Consider the following 17955-nt stretch of genomic DNA (forward strand, 5'->3'; position numbering starts at 1 on the left):
TCCTCTATTTATAGAAGAAATCAAGATGATGTGTAAGTTGCTACTTTACCAGATATAGATAATCTTCTACCGGGGTAATGTTTATCCATAACGGAGTACCGAAAGGATAAGTTCATTATACCAGATATAGATAATCTTCTACCGGTGGTAATGTTTATCCATAATGGAGTACCGAAAGGATAGGCTCATTATACCATATATAAATAATCTTCTATTGGGAGTAATATTTATCCATAACAGAGTACCAAATGAATATCCATAATATAATATATTTATAACAACATTAAATTTAAAAGGTGAAAATAAAGGCGGGAACAGAACCAGATCAGAGTAGAGCAACATATGGGTCTTGCGGTAATTGAGGTGAATCAGTGATGGGGTCCACTATGTTGGCTTTTGGGCCCACAACACTATCTAAAGTCAAAAAGTGTACTATCTTTTGTGGAGCTCTGTGATTCTGGGAGAATGAGCCCGCAACATTTTCTTTGCCCACCAAAGATTAAAGGTGTTTGTATTTTCTTTTTATGAGGAAATAAATTTTCAAAATTTTTTATTACAAAACGAATCCTATTTGCTATTGCAAAACAATAATAAACTCCATTTTCCTTGTAAGAAAACTTATACAAATAAGTTCCTAATTTTTAAAGAATTATAACGAGTCTTAACGGACCCTCTACAATAATTGAAACAGAATCACAAAATATCTTTAGGCTTCATGCCTAAAGTTCAATAACATAAGTAGTAATCTCACATTTTTCCAATTCAATAATCTAATATTCTTAATTTAGAAAAGGCAAAAGAAAAGGAGAAGAGATCCCCATAAAAAGACAAAAGTGTAAAATAGAAATAGAAGAAAAACTTGTTTGTGTATGGAGCTTTGGCAAAGTGTAATTATGTAAAGTGATCTAGGCATCATTCAACCACTGAGATAATACTAGTAGTACATGATTAAAAGAAAAAAACAAGATCAAAAGGAGACGGACCAAAATTCCACTACGTAACCATGTCAGGAACAGCAAACAAAATCCTTAAATTATACTATCTAGGTCAGTTTCAACAAGAGAAAACCTCTAATATATTGATTTCTTAATGTGGCAATAACTAATTTTCTACTTTTCACCCAATTAATTTTGTAACGTTTTAGTATCAATGGAACTCGTGATTAAAGTTTATATATTGATGAAACTTAAGTTAAGATGTTGGAGTTTACAGTTACAAGTTAAACTAACATACTGATAATAATTTAATGTCCTAAAGTAAATACGAATTGATTCTACTCTTTCTTACTAAAGAGAAATCAATTGAGTATGAATTCTTTTTGTCGAATTTAATAGTGAAAAAGGAAAATTCATCCAATCCCCTCCTAAAAAGACCAAACACTAAAGTTAAATAAGTAACAATACTGCACTAGTCTGGAATATACTTTATTCATACATACATCCCCAGCTAGTATACTTCCAACTTTTTGAACTTGAGTTCGATTTCTATAGATTGATACTGTGAAGCTTTTGTTTACGTTATCACATCACTTAAATATAATTATAGTTGTTAACAATCCAATAAATGGACTTATTTTAGAATCAGCTTATAGACACTTAGTTCTTGCAAATTAAGATAAGTTATGGTCAAACCTCTTTGTAACAATCACGTTTGTTTCGATATTTTTTTATATGTTATAATAAAATATTGTTATAGAAGAGATATATTATAACATAATATAAAATATCGGTTTCGAGAAAGTATTTTACAGTGAGCGACTGTTATTTTGTTAACGCAACAATACTGATACTGTATTTTACACCGACTATGCATTACTCCCTCCGTTTCAATTGGCACCCTCCCTCTCTTTCTCATTTGTTCAATTGTCTGTGTAAACGCATTTGCTTTTCATACATGTTTTTGAACAGTTAAAATTCTCCTTCTCTTCTCTCTCTGTTTGTACACAGTACAACCTGCATATAAGTTTATACAAGTTTCTAAAGGAGTTTCTTTGTTCAATTTTTTTGCAAGTTTTTATAGTCAGTTATTCTTTCTCTACCAAGAAAATTCCATTAAAAAAAACAAGAATCATTTAACTCACTATCACAATGTTACCTAAAACGCCAATGCTATTTTCTCTTTTAACCATTTTCATCATTTCCTCTTCCTTCACACATGGAGTAGCAGAGTCTCATTTTCGATTACCACCCATATCAGGTATTTAGCCTTTTCTCTTTTTTGCTTTTTATGCGAAAAGTTCTATTCTATTATGCATTTTTTTCCAGCTTATGTTTCGAAGATGTTTTATTTTAGATGAATATAGGGAGGGGAGGAATGAAGATGATGTGGTAATGTTTTCAAGGGGTACAAAAAGGATATTTGCAGAAGGTCCCAATATTGCTGAGCCTCCAGTTCTGACTTCTTCACTTATATTGGCTCCAAAGAGAACTTACAGAAAAGACCCTTTAAATGGTTTTAAGAAATATACTGGAGGATGGAATATCAATGATCGTCATTACTGGGCTGTAAGTATTCAAGATTTTTACCTTTCTTGTAATTTATTAACTGTAAATCTTGCCTAAATACAAAATGTAGGTGAAGAAACAGTTTTCAACAAGTTGGTAAAGTTGAGTCACTTTTCAGTGTTTTGGACTTTTTCCAGCTTAAACCAAAGAGCTAAAGATAAAATACATTTACACTTGAGTCTATAAATTTTATCTGCATGTATTTTTTTTCTTTCAATTGTTTTTTCATGCTATTACTCGTTTCTATGCAGTCTGTGGCATATACAGCAGTTCCATTCTTTATCGCGGCGCTGATCTGGTTTGTGATACTTGGTCTATGCTTATTGCTCATCTGTCTCTGCTACCGTTGCTGTAGAAGAGAACATTATGGATACTCTCGAATGGCTTATGCTCTTTCCCTCATATTCCTCGTACTATTTACCATTGCTGCAATGTATTCATTCTCTCTCCCCATTCTCCTAAATGGATTTAATTTATATATACATCGACAGTGTAATTTTTTTTACATGACTGGAATATTTTACCCTGTTGTAGCAGTTAACCTGCCTTCTTTTCCATGTTAGTAATCCTATGTGTGGTTACATGAAAGACCTCTTACGATTAAGAGATCCCTACAATTTATATATCATGTCCCAATCTTTTCAACTAATAATGTGAGACTTGGCACACCCAACATTATCAAGGTTACTAATCTCACTACTTATGAGCATTTATTTGTAAGTATCGTAAAAGTGACCTGATAGTATAAATATTGTTCTGGCAGTGTATAGAAATTGAACTCCAAACAAATCCCTTTACATACATGTGCATATGCACATATTTATATGCTTTTCTCTTTTGAAGTTTGGCTCTCACATTCATATTTGCTTTTCTATGTGCAGCATTGGATGTTTCATTTTGTATACAGGCCAAGAGAAGTTTCACAGCAGTACAATTAACACATTGGATTATATGGTGCATCAGGCAAATGCCACAGCTGATAATCTTATGAATGTGTCTGTTTATCTAGCTGCTGCCAAACAGCTCGCAGTGGATAACGTTTCGATCCCTGCTAATGTCCAAACCGACATTGATTACATCCAAACAAAGATTACTTCTTCTGCTAGTACCCTTTCTACTAAAACAGCTGGCAATAAGGGTGACATAGAACACCTTATAGAATCAGTGTAAGTGAATGGCATTTCAAGATTGTTGTTGCATTTCATATCATTAAAATGCCTTTGGCTACATTTATGCAGGAGAGTGGCTCTCATCATTCTATCTGCTCTTATGCTTCTATTGATTGTTCTTGGATTTGGTAAGATTACCTTGATCGCTCACCAGATTTTTTACATGTCATAAATTTAAATGGTTCTTCATATTTTATGCTAATAAATTTGATGTGATTGTCTTTTCTCCTTCCAGTATTTTCAATGTTCGGAATGCAGGTTCTTGTTTACACGTGAGTTTACATTTGCGTTACTACACCGTTATGTATCTTGTCTTTCCATACTTTTCCTCCGTACTTCTTTCTCAATGAAAGATCTCATGTTCTATTTGTGCAGTTTGGTGATATTTGGATGGATTCTTGTCACTGGGACATTAATTTTATGTGGGATATTTCTTATTCTCCACAAGTAAGCATTGATAAGTTTCCCTTATGGTTTCTGTTTCACTAGGCTGCTGCGAGCTAGTTATGACATATCTCTTATCAAATTAGGCAAATCTTCGTCTTATGGATACAGCTTCTCAGGAGAAAACAGAGTTAATCCCTAACTTGATGTTGGAGTTAAAAAGTTCTGATATCTGCAGCTATTCACCAATACATGAAAATGAGGGGTGTGCTGGTGGTGTGGGGTTTAGGCGCGATGTCATTCTGATTGCTTCTTTAGGAATCAGTATTGTAACAGCCCAACCCACTAGTGATATTATTTGCTTTGGGCCTAGGGTCCTGGCTGATATTTGTCCCACCATTGTCCGCTTTGGGCCTAGGTCTGCACGGCTTTAAAACGCGTCCCTAGAGTCTAAAGTATGTCTACTTATATACCCAGCATTTCTCCCGTATTTTGTCGATTTAGGATTCGCCTAAAGTGTCACAGAATCTTTCAGAGGGAGCTGATTGCAGAAGAATGTCTAAACTTAATCTAGCAGCCTCATTCTAGTATTGATTAACATGCAACGAGATTTAAAACTTCAATTCTCATGGGCGGTTTGTTACTAATATTTTCTACAGGCATAATATCGCATTAAACCTTGTACAGAAACTAATTGGGAGGACAACATGATGAAAAAGAGTAATTACTTAATAGTAGGTCTTTGTTGTAAATGGTTAATGACAATTTAGTACTGTTTGATGAGTCTTTTCAAGTGTCCTCTAATATTATTTATTTGACACTATCTTGTCTATTAAAATCCAGTTTGTGAAACATCTCTAATTGTTCTCTGTTTAACGTTTCAGCGTGACTGCAGATACTTGTGTAGCAATGGATCAGTGGATCCAAAACCCCACATCTCATACAGCTTTAGATGACATATTGCCTTGTGTGGACTATGCCACTGCACAAGAAACATTAACCAAAAGCAAAGAAGTGAATTATAACCTGGTTGATATTGTCAACCAGGTTATTACAAATGTCTCTAACATCAATTTCTCTCCCAACTTTGCTCCTTTCTACTACAATCAATCAGGACCTCTGCTGCCAATCCTTTGCAATCTGTTTAATCCTGACTTAACTTCTCACACCTGTTCTCCTGCTGAAGTGGACTTGGATAATGCAACTCAGGTAGTATTATTTGCTTAACAATATTTCCAGTCTCGATGTTCTTGAAGTTTCCTTGGAAATTAATAATCATGTCTAACTTAGTCTGAGGCTCTTAGTACATCCTCCATGTTTGACAACAAGAAAAGAGCGACTATCTGCTTGCCAAAGATGATAAAGTTTGATTATGTTCTGTGCACAGACAGTGTCAGTATATATAACTTAAACTCGTTTTGATTATATTTAGTTTTCGTACAATGCAGGTTTTGAACAACTATGTTTGTCAAGTTTCCCCGAGCGGCATTTGTGTCACACCGGGCCGTTTGACTCCAACTCTCTACAGTCAGATGGCTGCTTCTGTAAATGTGAGCTTTGGATTGTACAATTATGGTCCATTCTTAGTTCAACTGCAAGACTGTGATTTTGTTAGGCAAACTTTTGGTGACATATATAATATACATTGTCCTGGTCTGCTGCAATATAGCAAAAGAGTGTATGTTGGGCTAGTGATGGTAACTGTTGCAGTGTTACTTTCTCTTACATTCTGGATCATATATGGGAGAGAGAGGCGCCACCGCATCTATAAGAAAGAGCATATGCACAAACTTGATGAAGGAATTGAAGAGGATAAACCAATTCAAGAGTAGTCTACTTCACCTTTTGCAATAGGACTAGCTGAGAGATGTATTGTTTCTGTTGTAACTTGTATTGGGTTTGCTGTATATACTGAAAAACTGATGGCAGTTCAAAGAGCCTAAGGTGTATTGTATGTTGAGGTTCCCAAAATAATTAGGTGTTGAACAATCAATGTGTTTCAATCATAGCCATTGTAGTTTGATATTAGTAAACCAGCCACTAGATTGTTGTTTAGACAAAGACTCCGTTTTTTCCTCGATGATAAATCTTTCTCAGAACATGGAGTGTGAATCAAATCCATGTTTGAATTGAAATTGAGATACTGATGCAAGTTCTTCCCTTCTGAATCATATTCTTTCATATATGTAAGAGGTTGACAATAAGTTCTTTCAAAATTGACTATTTGCCCCTCTGTTAGAGGTGTTCCAGATAGGGGTGGGCATAATACCGCCCGAACCGAAAATTTCGATTTATTCGATTTCGATTTTTCGATTTATTCGGTCGGTTTGCGGTTTATTATTTTAAAATTTTTGGTGGTCGGTTTTAATAGTTCGGTTTTCGATTAAACCGAAGAACCGATGAAATATAGTCGATGTCTGATATCTTATCAAATTACTTGCAAAGTCATCTAGCTGGTTTAGTGGTGAGTAATGCTTATGGAAAAGGAGTTATGCTACCTTGTTGGTCAATCATACTAAACTATTCAAACATCTTGTAAAAACATCATTTGGTGTTTGATAGAATTTCGATACGAAACAATGTGCAAGCAGAATACAGAGAAAACGATAAAGAAACCAAGTGTCAAAATAGTCAATGTATTTGTATATTAGCCTTGGACTAAAATCACATTATAAGATTGTTATTTCCACCATCAGTAATATAGTTTATTAGCTAATAGTACATGTTGAATATTTTTTGTAGCAATATGTGTACCGTGTATAGGAAATAGACAAAATCAAACAGTTTTTTATCTGCATTACCGAACGTTCAAATTTCATCATCCAGGATGTACCAAAGCAAAAACATATTTGCTATGTGTTCCAACACAATTGATGACCGCGAGAGCTTATTGGAATGGTTCTCTTAATGAAAGATTAAGAGATAATGAGTTGGTTGTGGAGTAAATGAACGCCCAATGCTTCTCCTATAGTGCTGCCACTGCCACTGCTGCTGCTTCTGTTTTGTCTTAGCTCGGTCAAATAAAGGGAATTATATGAATTTGAATCGAAAACCGAATCGAACATGAATAAACTGAACCGAATCGAAGTTATTATGGTTCGATTTTGGTTATTAAAATCACAAACCGAAAATTGAATTAACCGAACCGAAATTCTACAAACCGAACCGACCGATGCCCACTCCTAATTCCAGAAATATCTGCTATCGAGTAAATAGCTCTACGAACGAATGGATCGGATCGACTTGGGATGGGGAATAATAACACAATTATAGGGTAAGTTCTACGATAAATATGGTTCGGTAATTTAGAAAAATGTGTAATGTATTAAGAGTCAATGATCTCATCTGTCTAAACCTTTATCAGGAAAGTGGTAGCAGATATTTGACAGAATAATTTGAGGTGTTAGACAACTAGCATACTACATTTCATGCCCTTAATTAAGTCCTAGCACATGTTTTAACCCTGATTTGACTCGCTTAATTAACATAACTGAATTATTGATTAAGCAGTACCCTCCAAAAGTTGGCACCTAAACATGATCATAGGATTTGATTAATAATATCTTAAGCAAGTTGGTGTGCAGCGCTAATTTATAAAACGTTATTAGTTGTATTATTGTCGCGATTCAAATAGATAAACAAGTAATTAGAAGCTTCGTTGATGCTTTGCGTTAATCAAATACTACATAGTCCTAAAATTGGAGCTATACCTTCTTGACTCTCCATTTTGCAAAACAAAAAGGTGGGGTACTGGGTACATGAATCTGGTGTCAAGTATCATATTTTTTCTATCCCTTTTTGTTTTTTTATTCAGTTCGTTCAGCCAAAAATTCCTTTCACCTTCTTAAAATACAGTACAAATCCTGAAGGCTAGAAAGATTAGATATTCTCAGGAAAAAAAAAAGAGAATAATAATAATAACAATAGTAATAATAATAATAATAATGTTTTTTTAAAAAAGTTGAGGCTCCATAATTTCTACTCCGTAAATTTTTTTTTTTGAAAAAAAATATGCTATTGTCTGCGACGTGACATAAATAAATAATGAATAAATAGGAGTTAATATTGTTCCAGTTGCCAGTATAAAAATAGTTACTTCATCCATCTCAAATTATCTGTCATGATTCTCAAGTACACACCCTTTAAGAAAAATTGATTAGGACGTAATTTTGACTATTTTACCCTTATTCATGTCTTAATATTTAATTTTTCTTCCTTGGTATTTAAGCAAAGTTATCCATAATTGCGTGTTTGTAGTCTTCAAGGATAATTATTACTAAAGGTAAAAAAAAAAATATTTAATTTTATCTTGAACTTCTAAAATGATAAATAATTTAAGACAATTATTTTTAGTAATCACGACTGCTAAAATGAGACGGAGGGAATAGTATTTTTAGAATTAAAAGATATTTTTGGGTGGTAATTAATATTCTTGTTAGACATTATTCATACATGGCATAAACTATTCTTTTGAAAATAAACAGCTAAGTACTTCATTAGTATCTACAAAAGAAAATGTGTTATTTGTGATCTGACATTCTGTCTTTAACACATGCCCTAATCCTGTTCGAATAACTTACTTATCACAATTAAAATCTTAGATCCAGTACCCTCCTAAAAATTGGCTCCTAAAAATGATGTGGTTGTGATCATACGATATTAATTTATAGTACCTTAAGCAAGTTGGTATACAACGATAATTTATTAAACATTAAAAATTGTGACATTAATTTATAGTACCTTAAGCAATTTGGTATACAACAGTAATTTATTAACATTTTCAAGTGTATATTATAATGCGATGATTCGAATCTACAAAAAATATATTTAGAAGCCTCATTGATAATTTTTATTATTCAAAACCTTAATACAGTCTTAGAACTAGAGCTAATCCTTGTTGACTCTCCATTTAAAACCCCAAAAAGAAAAAAAAGAAAAAGGAAAAACAAAAAAAACCACACTACACATACACACGAACAGTTACTTTCGAGCAGTTAGTAGCCCAATAGCCCTCACCTTATTAGTTTTTCATATTCTCTTTCAATTTAATAAAATATACTCTAATACCTTAACACAACATAGTTAATCCCCATTAATCTGATCATGGCAGAATAATTAACGTAGTTGCATCAAGTTCTAGTATTCTTCTAACTCTTGTCACCATATCAATTACTATCATTTCTAGTTTATTTTTGTAAATATGTTATAAGTAAATGATATATTCTACAATTGTACGAACATAAAAAGTCATTTTGTCAAAATAATATCTCACGAATTAGAACTAGATTTTACTTTATTTTTCTTTTTTACAAAAGTTAACTTGGTATTCGTATCCATTAATTAGTACTTTTAGTGTGTTTGTGTGATGATTATGATATAATTAATGAGAAATTTTAAATAAGAGAACATAGAGATATTATCTATAGCCACATAGTCGTATATATGATTTGGAAGGAACTTATAGAGTCTGTGAGAGGAGCAAGTTAGCAACTAACATCATTCAAAATGACTGTAATATAACGTTACATATAACAAGATATGAAACTAAACAATACATTAAAGAGTTTTGGAGTCCATTGCTCAAATGGTCATTCAACTATCCCAAATTATCGGTTAAAGTCATTTTTTTTGTAACAACAAAATCACTTAATTATGCCTATAACACTCAGAAGGTCACTCAACGAGATTTTCCAAATTTTGGATTGTCAAATACCTATTTTACCCTCTAAATTATAAACATTTATCTTATTTGTTTTAACTTTTTAATTTATGATTTTTCCTTTTTAATTTATATTATGGACTTACCTATATAATAAGTAAAATTTATTTATAAATTAAAAAAATAAAAAATATTTAAGCATATATAATGCTGGAATAACAAAATAATGAGCATAGTAAAAAATTAATTAGAATAATTTGTTCGTAATAATTTTAGTATTAACAAAAAAAATTAAAAAAATTATTTACACAATTGAGAATGAAAGAAAATAAAGGTTGTAAAATATATATTCCATGCACGTAATATAAAAATAATTATTTAAATAAAGGTATTTTTATAATATACATTATATATGGTTGAAATTTATGCTTATATTATTATTCCGTCATTATATGAGCTGAAAACTAATTTTTTATTTTATAAATAAAATATATTTTTCTATAGGTAAGTCCACAATGTAGATTAAATAGAGAAAGCACTTACTTATAATATTTAAAAAATTAAAAAAAATGATAATTTAGAGGGTAAAATAGGTATTTGACAATCAAAAATTTGAAAAATCTAGTTGAGTGACCTTCTAAGTGTTATATGCATAGTTAAGTGACCTTGTTGTTACAAACGAAAGAAAAATGACTTTAATAGATAATTTAGAATAGTTAAGTGACCATTTGAGTAATGAACTCAAGAGTTTTGTAAAGCAACCCTAGTATATCCCAAAGGGTAGGTTATAAGGTCAACACCAATTTAACTAACATTATTGTTCTTATCACTAGAGAACCAAATGACTTTGCAACTTGTTATGATTATGTAACCAAATTAAGATAGCGGCATTGCATATTAGTTTTTGCTTTTCGATTTATTTTCTTTAAAAATTGGAACTATTAAAATTACATGAGTTTTAAAACTGATACTTTCCGGTAAACATTTCTTGTAAAAGCCTTTGAGAAATGAAATGGAAATAATGGACGAAAAAATCGAAAATAGCCGTATTATTTTCAGCTTGAAATATGTACCTGTAAAGAAATCATGTAAAATGCATACAAGTTAATAGACTGAACTCACAATAAAGCTTATCGACTCTAAATTCTAAATCTTGACACTATTTGTGTGTAAATAAATTGTGAATTTGAAATTTAAATTATCATCTAAGCTTGATTTGGATAACCTTATGGCTTATCCAAGCAACCACTAGCAACCAAATTTGTAGGTTAGAGTCTATCTGCCGAATGCATTGATTTAATCTCCATCTCATCACTTTGTTGCTTTGGTCAGAAAATAAAACCAGAATTTAAAGTTTATAGGTTTTAATATACTGTCGAACTCGTAGTTTATTATAATTAGTGGGTTCACAATTGAATATATATACATATTTAATTAATTTTTTTTAATTCAAATACAAAGTTTAAGTAAAAATTATTGAGTTCGTCTGAACCAGTAACTTATACTCTTACTTCGCCCTTGGCTTCGGTGATCTTATCCTCTTTGTCTCTGACTTAAATTGCCTTTAGAAATGGATATCTTCCAATTTTTGTTGATCAAATCCAATCCATTCCTTACTCTATTGGGACCATCAACACAGAAGATCTCATCCAATAATAAAAGCTTGGTAGCTCATATATAGTCAAAATGATCATGTATTGTTGAAATTTTTGTTTCGTTTACATCATCCGACTTTAATAGGCAATTACTAGGGGGAAAAAAAGATACTGGATCATTACTTTGTTGATGCCAATATTGGTGATAGGTTGGTCATTTGTGGACTAAATGAGTTGTTAAATGTAATACAAAGTAAATTCAAAAAAATTAAAATGTACTTAGTTTTTCTTATGTTCTTTTTTCTATAAATACAGTCTGCCTAAGTTACATAAAATAAAAGCGCGAAAAATCTTAATTCGTTGCCTTATAATAGGCTAATAACTGTGGGGGGGGGGGGGCGGATTTCTTTTTTTCTTTGTTTTCCTCATTAATAACTCATTGGCAGAAAGTTTTAAGTTAAAAAGCAATTCTAATTTATGCTTTTGGCGCATAGTATACAAGAGTGGGTTGCTCTAGTAATGAGTATCATTCACTTCCAACTAAGAGGTTGTGAGTTCGAGTCACCCTAAGAGCAAAGTGAGAAATTTTTGGAAGGAGGGAGCCGAGGATCTATCGGAAACAGTCTTTCTACCTCATGGTAGGAGTAAGATTTGCTTTAGGCGCATAGTCCCTTTCATGTGACGTTATGTCTGTGTTGGGTTTCCCCACACATGAAGCAAGGGGATAATTTAAGGCATTTTAAAAGATCAAAGATATCTTTATGAACAATAAAATATAAGCGTATGATGGTTTGGGTTGAGGAGAAAATCAAATAAAATCAAATCAAATCCTACTCTTCAAATCTAACTAAACCATTTAAACTTTAGACTAACTTTGAATTGCTTACATTTGGTTCGTTTTCAAAAATTAATTCAAGCCATTAATACATCATATCGTAATATTTGGAGTTGAAGCTCTAACACAACAAGAAATTCTATGAAATTATTAAACTTTTAGGGGATAATATTTTGTTAATAAGGAAAACTTAATGAGGGCAACATATCTTCTTAAGTAGCCGCATATAGTTTTTCATGAAGTAATAATGACAAGAAAAAGGGATTCTGACAAAGTGAGAATAAACAACTATAACAATTACACCTAAGACTTAACCAAGTTGGTTCAACTTTGAATCATTTAAGCAAACTCAATTCATGTTATCATCAAATTAAAAAGAAAAAAGATAAAAAAAAGTATAAATTAAAATTAGAATTGTTATAAAATATAACTCAAAGTAACAATATAGAGCAAGAAAAAACAAGCTAAGAGATATATAAGAAAGAGAGAAGAGATTCTTATTTCTTCTTCAATTGTGTGTATTTTCCTATCTATTACAAAGTCTTTATATAGGCATGAAAAGTCAAGAAAATATGTTATTGAATATGTCATTAAACATAAAAAAATATGTCATTGAATATGAAATTAAGCATTTGAGATGAAGATCATGGAGGAAGAGTAGACATCCACCATAATTTGATATTTCTTATAACACTCCCCCTTGGATGTCCATAGATAATGTGTCTCGTTAAAACCTTATTAGAAAAAAAAAATTCTAGTGAAGGAAAAATAGTACACATGTTTAGGAATACGTTTTTTGGTTGCCTCATTAAAAATCTTGCAAGGAAAACCCAGTGGGACAAAATCTTGTAAGGAAAAAAGAGTACACCGCGTATTAGCTCCCCATAATGAGAGCATCAATTCACATCCTTGAGCTTTCGCATCCCAATCTTGTATACTAGTTTCTTGAAGGTTGACGTCGGTAGAGATTTGGTGAACAAATCAGCCATATTATCACTTGAACGGATCTGTTGCACACTGATATCACCATTCTTTTGAAGATCATGTGTGAAAAATAACTTTGGTGAAATGTGTTTTATTCTATCTCCTTTTATGAATCCTCCCTTCAATTGAGTTATGCATGCTGCATTATCTTCATACAAAATTATGGGTAGTTTGTCACACTTCAAACCACATTTGCCTCAAATTAGGTGTATTACAGACCTCAACCATACACATTCTCGACTGCTTCATGAATAGCAATTATCTCAGCATGATTAGATGAAGTAGCCACGATTGATTGCTTAGTCGATCGCCAAGATATTGCAGTGCCTCCATATGTAAATACATAGCCTGTTTGAGATCGAACCTTGTGTAGGTCAGATAAATACCCAACATCGGCATAACCAACAAGATCGGGACTGCAATCATTGCCATAAAATAAGTCCATATCGGTAGTCTCTTTTAGATACCGCAATATGTATTTGATTCCATCCAATGTCTCCTTGTAGGAGCAAAGCTATATCTTGTTAAGACATTAACTGAAAAAGTTATGTCAGGCCTTGTAGTGTTAACAAGATACATTAGTGCACTAATTGCACTAAGATATGGCACTTCAGGACCAAGAAGCTCTTTATTCTTTTTTTGAGGTCGGAACGGGTCCTTATTCACATCAAGTGATCGAACAACCATCAGAGTACTTAATGGATGTGATCCATCCATGTAAAACCGTTTCAATACCTTTTCTATGTAGGCAGATTGATGAACAAAAATCTCGTTTGCCAAATGTTCAATTTGCAAACCGAGACATAATTTTGTCTTTCCGAGATCTTTCATCTCAAATTCCTTCTTTAAATAATCAATTGCCTTTTGGAGTTCTATAGAAGTTCCAATAAGGTTTATGTCATCAACATATACGGCAAGTACAACAAACTTCGATATTATTTTCTTTATAAAAATACATGGACAAATGGTATCATTTATATAACATTTCTTTAATAAATATTTACTAAGGCGGTTATACCACATTCTTCCTAATTGCTTTAGACCATACAAAGATCTTTGCAATTTGATTGAAAATATTTCCCTGGACTTTGAATTATGTGCGTCAAGCATTTTAAAACCCTCAAAATTTTTCATGTATATCTCATTATCAAGTGAGTCGTAAAGGTAGGTTGTAACCACATCCATTAAATGCATGTCAAGCTTTTCATAGATAGCAAAACTAATGAGATAACAGAACGTTATAGCATCCATAACAGGAGAATACGTCTCTTCATAATCGACACCAGGCCTTTGTGAAAATCCTTGTGCAACAAGGCGTGCCTTATATCTTTGTACCTCATTTTTCTCATTCCTTTTACGTACAAAGACCCATTTATAGCCAACAGGCTTAACACCATTAGGTGTCTGGACTACAGACCCAAAAATTTCATGTTTCACAAGTGAATCCAACTCAAATTGGATTACTTCTTGCCATTTTGGCCAATCACGTCTTTGTCGACATTCTCCAACGGATTGAGGTTCAAGATCCTCATTATCTTGCATAATGTTAGATGCAACATTATATGCAAAGAAATAATCCATCACTATATTCAATCGATTCAAATTTGTCTCAATATCGATTGGATTTATTGATAGTTCCTTATTTTCTTGAGTCTCAGGCTCATCGATATCCTTATGAATCTCAGGATTGGTTAAATCATGGGTTTCTTTATGAGACTCTTTCATAGTGTCATCTTAATCATTTATTTTTCTTTTTTTAGGATTTCGATCCTTAGAACCCAATGGTCTGCCACGTTTTAGGCGTGCTTTTGACTCATTAGCTATGACACCAGAAGATTGTCCAACAGGGATATCAATACAGATTGAAACATTCTCTGCAGTGATATGTGATTTCGTTATCCTTTTCAGTTCCGTAAATGCATCTGGCATTTGAATTGCTTTTTTCTGTAAATGGATAATCTTTTGCACATCTTTTTCACAAATAGAGGCACGTGGATCAAGATGAGACAATGATGATTTTTTCACAAAATTTCTCGTTTGATTCCACCAATTTCTCCCCCTAATTTTGGGAAAAATTCTTCATCGAATTGGCAATCTGCAAATCGAGCAATGAACAAATCTCCCGTTAATGTTTCGAGGTAGTGAATAATGGATGGCGATTCAAACCCAATATATATTCCTAACCTTCTTTGGGGACCCATCTTGATACGATATGGCGGTGCTACAGGCACATATACAACGCATCCAAAAATTCTTAGATGGGATATATTAGGTTCATGACCCAAAACTAATTGTAACGGGGAATATTTATGATAATTTGCCGGTCTAAAACGAATTAGCATTGCTGCATGCAAAATGGCATGACCCCAAACTGAACTGGGTAACTTGATTTTCATGAATAATGGTCTTGCTATCAATTGCAGACGTTTAATCAACGATTCTGCAAGGTCATTTTGAGTGTGATCATGAGCTACAAATTGTTCCACTTTTATCCCAATTGATAAGCAATAATCATTAAATGCTTGGGATGAAAATTCAGTGGCATTATCAAGTCTAATAGACTTAATTGGATTATCGGAAAATTGTGCCCTTAATCGGATTATTTATGCCATTAATTTTGCAAATGCCAAGTTGCGAGATGACAATAGGCATACATGAGACCATCTAGAAGATGCATATATTAAGACCATAAAATATCTAAATGACCCACTAGGTAGGTGAATAGGTCCACAAATATCCTCTTGTATACGTTCCAAAAATGTAGGGGACTCAATCCCAACCTTTGTTGGTGATGGTCTAATAATCAACTTGCCTTGATAACAAGAAGTGCAAGAAAATTCATTATTTAAAAGAATCTTTAAATTCTTTAATGGATGCCCATTTGAGTTCTCTATAATTCGTCTCATCATAATTGATCTGGGATGTCTCAATCGATCATGCCAAAGTACATAAGTATTGGAATTAGTAACCTTTTGGTTTAAGATAAAATATGCCTCAATTGCACTAACTCTTGTCCAATATAGGCGACAAGATAAAGATGAGAACTTCTCAATAACCCTTTTCTGGCCAGAGACATTCTTGGTAACGATGAGATATTCGAGATTATTCTCATCTATTGTCTCAATATGAAATCCATTTCGGCGGATATCTTTAAAACTCAACAAGTTCCTCTTGGACTTGGAGGAGAACATTGCATTCTCTATGATAAGTATTGTTCCCTTAGGCAGAGTTACAGTAGCTCTTCCAGAGCCTTTAATTAATTTTGTACTACCATATATTCATCAACATCTATATGGTGAATATCTCTTTTAAAGAGAAAGTTATACCATTATGGTCATGGTCAAAATTAGATGCAAGATCTGTTTCTTGCATTATTGTTGTCCTTTAATAATCACATTTCCAAAATATTTTGACGTGCAATAGGTACGTGACCAATGACCATTCATACCATAATAATGACATTATTTTCTTATTTCATCTCAAACCCCCTTCTCGAGGTGAGTGTGGTATATTTACTACCACTAGCACGTTCATATTCTTGCAAGAATGAATATGTATTCATAATGATTATCACATTGTTTTCACATTCACTTCAGGAATGGAATATAATAATTCATGCGTGCTTTATAAAATCTTATGTCATATCAATGACAAACATCACTTTCACAAAGTAAATGATTATTTTGAGAGCCATTATTGTTCTCATTAAAATAATGATGACGATTATAATTTTGTCCATTACCACGTCCACATCCATTCATACCTTCACGGTAATATCATGTCTTATTTTAGACTTATGGGACGGGTTTTCACTATTGGTGGCGATTGAAATTAATTTGCATATGCGAACTTTCATTAACTGAACTCAATCAAATAAAAAGTATCAAGCAAATATAGAAAAATACATAATCAATTAAAATCTATGTGTCCTTTGTGATAATTATCCCACTTTAAGATGGAAGAGATATGTGATAAAATAGAAAGAAAAAATATGTGCTTTCTCAAAAGTCTTCACTTCGTGTTTCTTAATATTAACACATAGGAACATAATACTTGTTATAGAAAAAATATTTATCGTTCTTTACACAAAAAATCATTACATGATTTGATGAACTTTCAAGAATTTTTTTTCCGTAAAGCAAGTTTGTTTATGTATGGAAACATAAATAGCAAAGTGTAAAGAAACTTGAAAGCTAATTAGAAAAGGCTAACCGTGATGGCCGAATATATGCTGGCGTTGTACACCTTATACCTTCATCGTTCTTACCATATTATTAACATTAAATGACGCTACCGGCACTGACCGCATCATAACAACTCAGTTGGCTAGAACTTCGTGCTGATATCGTGTTATAAAATATAACTCAAAGTAACAATATAGAACAAGAAAAAACAAGCTAAGAGATATATAGAGAAAGAGAGAAGAAATTCTTATTTCTTCTTCAATTGTTTGTATTTTTCTATCTATTACAAGGCATTTATATATGCAAGAAAAGTGAAGAAAATATGTCATTGAATATATAATTAAACATAGAAAATATGTCATTGAATATGTCATTAAGCATTTGAGATGAAGATCATAAAGGAAGAGTAGACATCCACCATAATTTGATATTTCTTATAACTGGAATAACTTTATTCGAGTGAACTTACTCACATTACCCTAGATAAAGGAGGAGAATTGCCGCGGCTAGCATTAAATTTTTTAATTGTGATGAAAATGTTAACTCATTTAGATTTTATTTGAAAGGAGCAATATATAGGTAAATTAGTTCTTATCCAAAGAGTCTATTAAAATAACTCAAGTTTAAGATCAACGGGAGAG

General features: G+C 32.4%; 1 protein-coding gene across 3 annotated transcripts; it reads left to right on the plus strand.

The window, feature by feature from the left end:
• The first annotated feature begins 1745 nt into the window (after positions 1-1745).
• Positions 1746-6137, plus strand: LOC107820996 (uncharacterized). 3 transcript variants are annotated; one of them, XM_016647374.2, is made up of 9 exons: positions 1746-2196; positions 2293-2504; positions 2756-2937; positions 3386-3670; positions 3743-3801; positions 3909-3945; positions 4049-4120; positions 4942-5266; positions 5506-6137. In XM_016647374.2, the coding sequence occupies exons 1-9, from the start codon at positions 2088-2090 to the stop codon at positions 5887-5889; spliced, it is 1665 nt and encodes a 554-aa protein (XP_016502860.2). In that variant the 5' UTR covers positions 1746-2087; the 3' UTR covers positions 5890-6137. The 3 variants fall into 3 exon arrangements, with proteins under 3 accessions (XP_016502860.2, XP_016502861.2, XP_016502862.2); XM_016647375.2 differs by having other exon boundaries at positions 1771-2196; positions 2756-2802; XM_016647376.2 differs by having other exon boundaries at positions 2089-2196; positions 2303-2504.
• Positions 6138-17955: the final 11818 nt, after the last annotated feature.

The sequence above is a fragment of the Nicotiana tabacum genome, chromosome 22 (genome assembly GCF_000715075.1).
Source record: "Nicotiana tabacum cultivar K326 chromosome 22, ASM71507v2, whole genome shotgun sequence".
NCBI lineage: Eukaryota > Viridiplantae > Streptophyta > Magnoliopsida > Solanales > Solanaceae > Nicotiana > Nicotiana tabacum.

What these genes read in the sequence shown, in the direction of transcription:
- LOC107820996 (XM_016647374.2), top strand. Translation starts at nt 2,088, where the DNA reads ATGTTACCTAAAACGCCAATGCTATTTTCTCTTTTAACCATTTTCATC. An exon ending in TCGATTACCACCCATATCAG is followed by an intron (nt 2,197 to 2,292) that starts GTATTTAGCCTT and finishes GTTTTATTTTAG; the next exon opens with ATGAATATAGGGAGGGGAGG. An exon ending in CTATTTACCATTGCTGCAAT is followed by an intron (nt 2,938 to 3,385) that starts GTATTCATTCTC and finishes TTCTATGTGCAG; the next exon opens with CATTGGATGTTTCATTTTGT.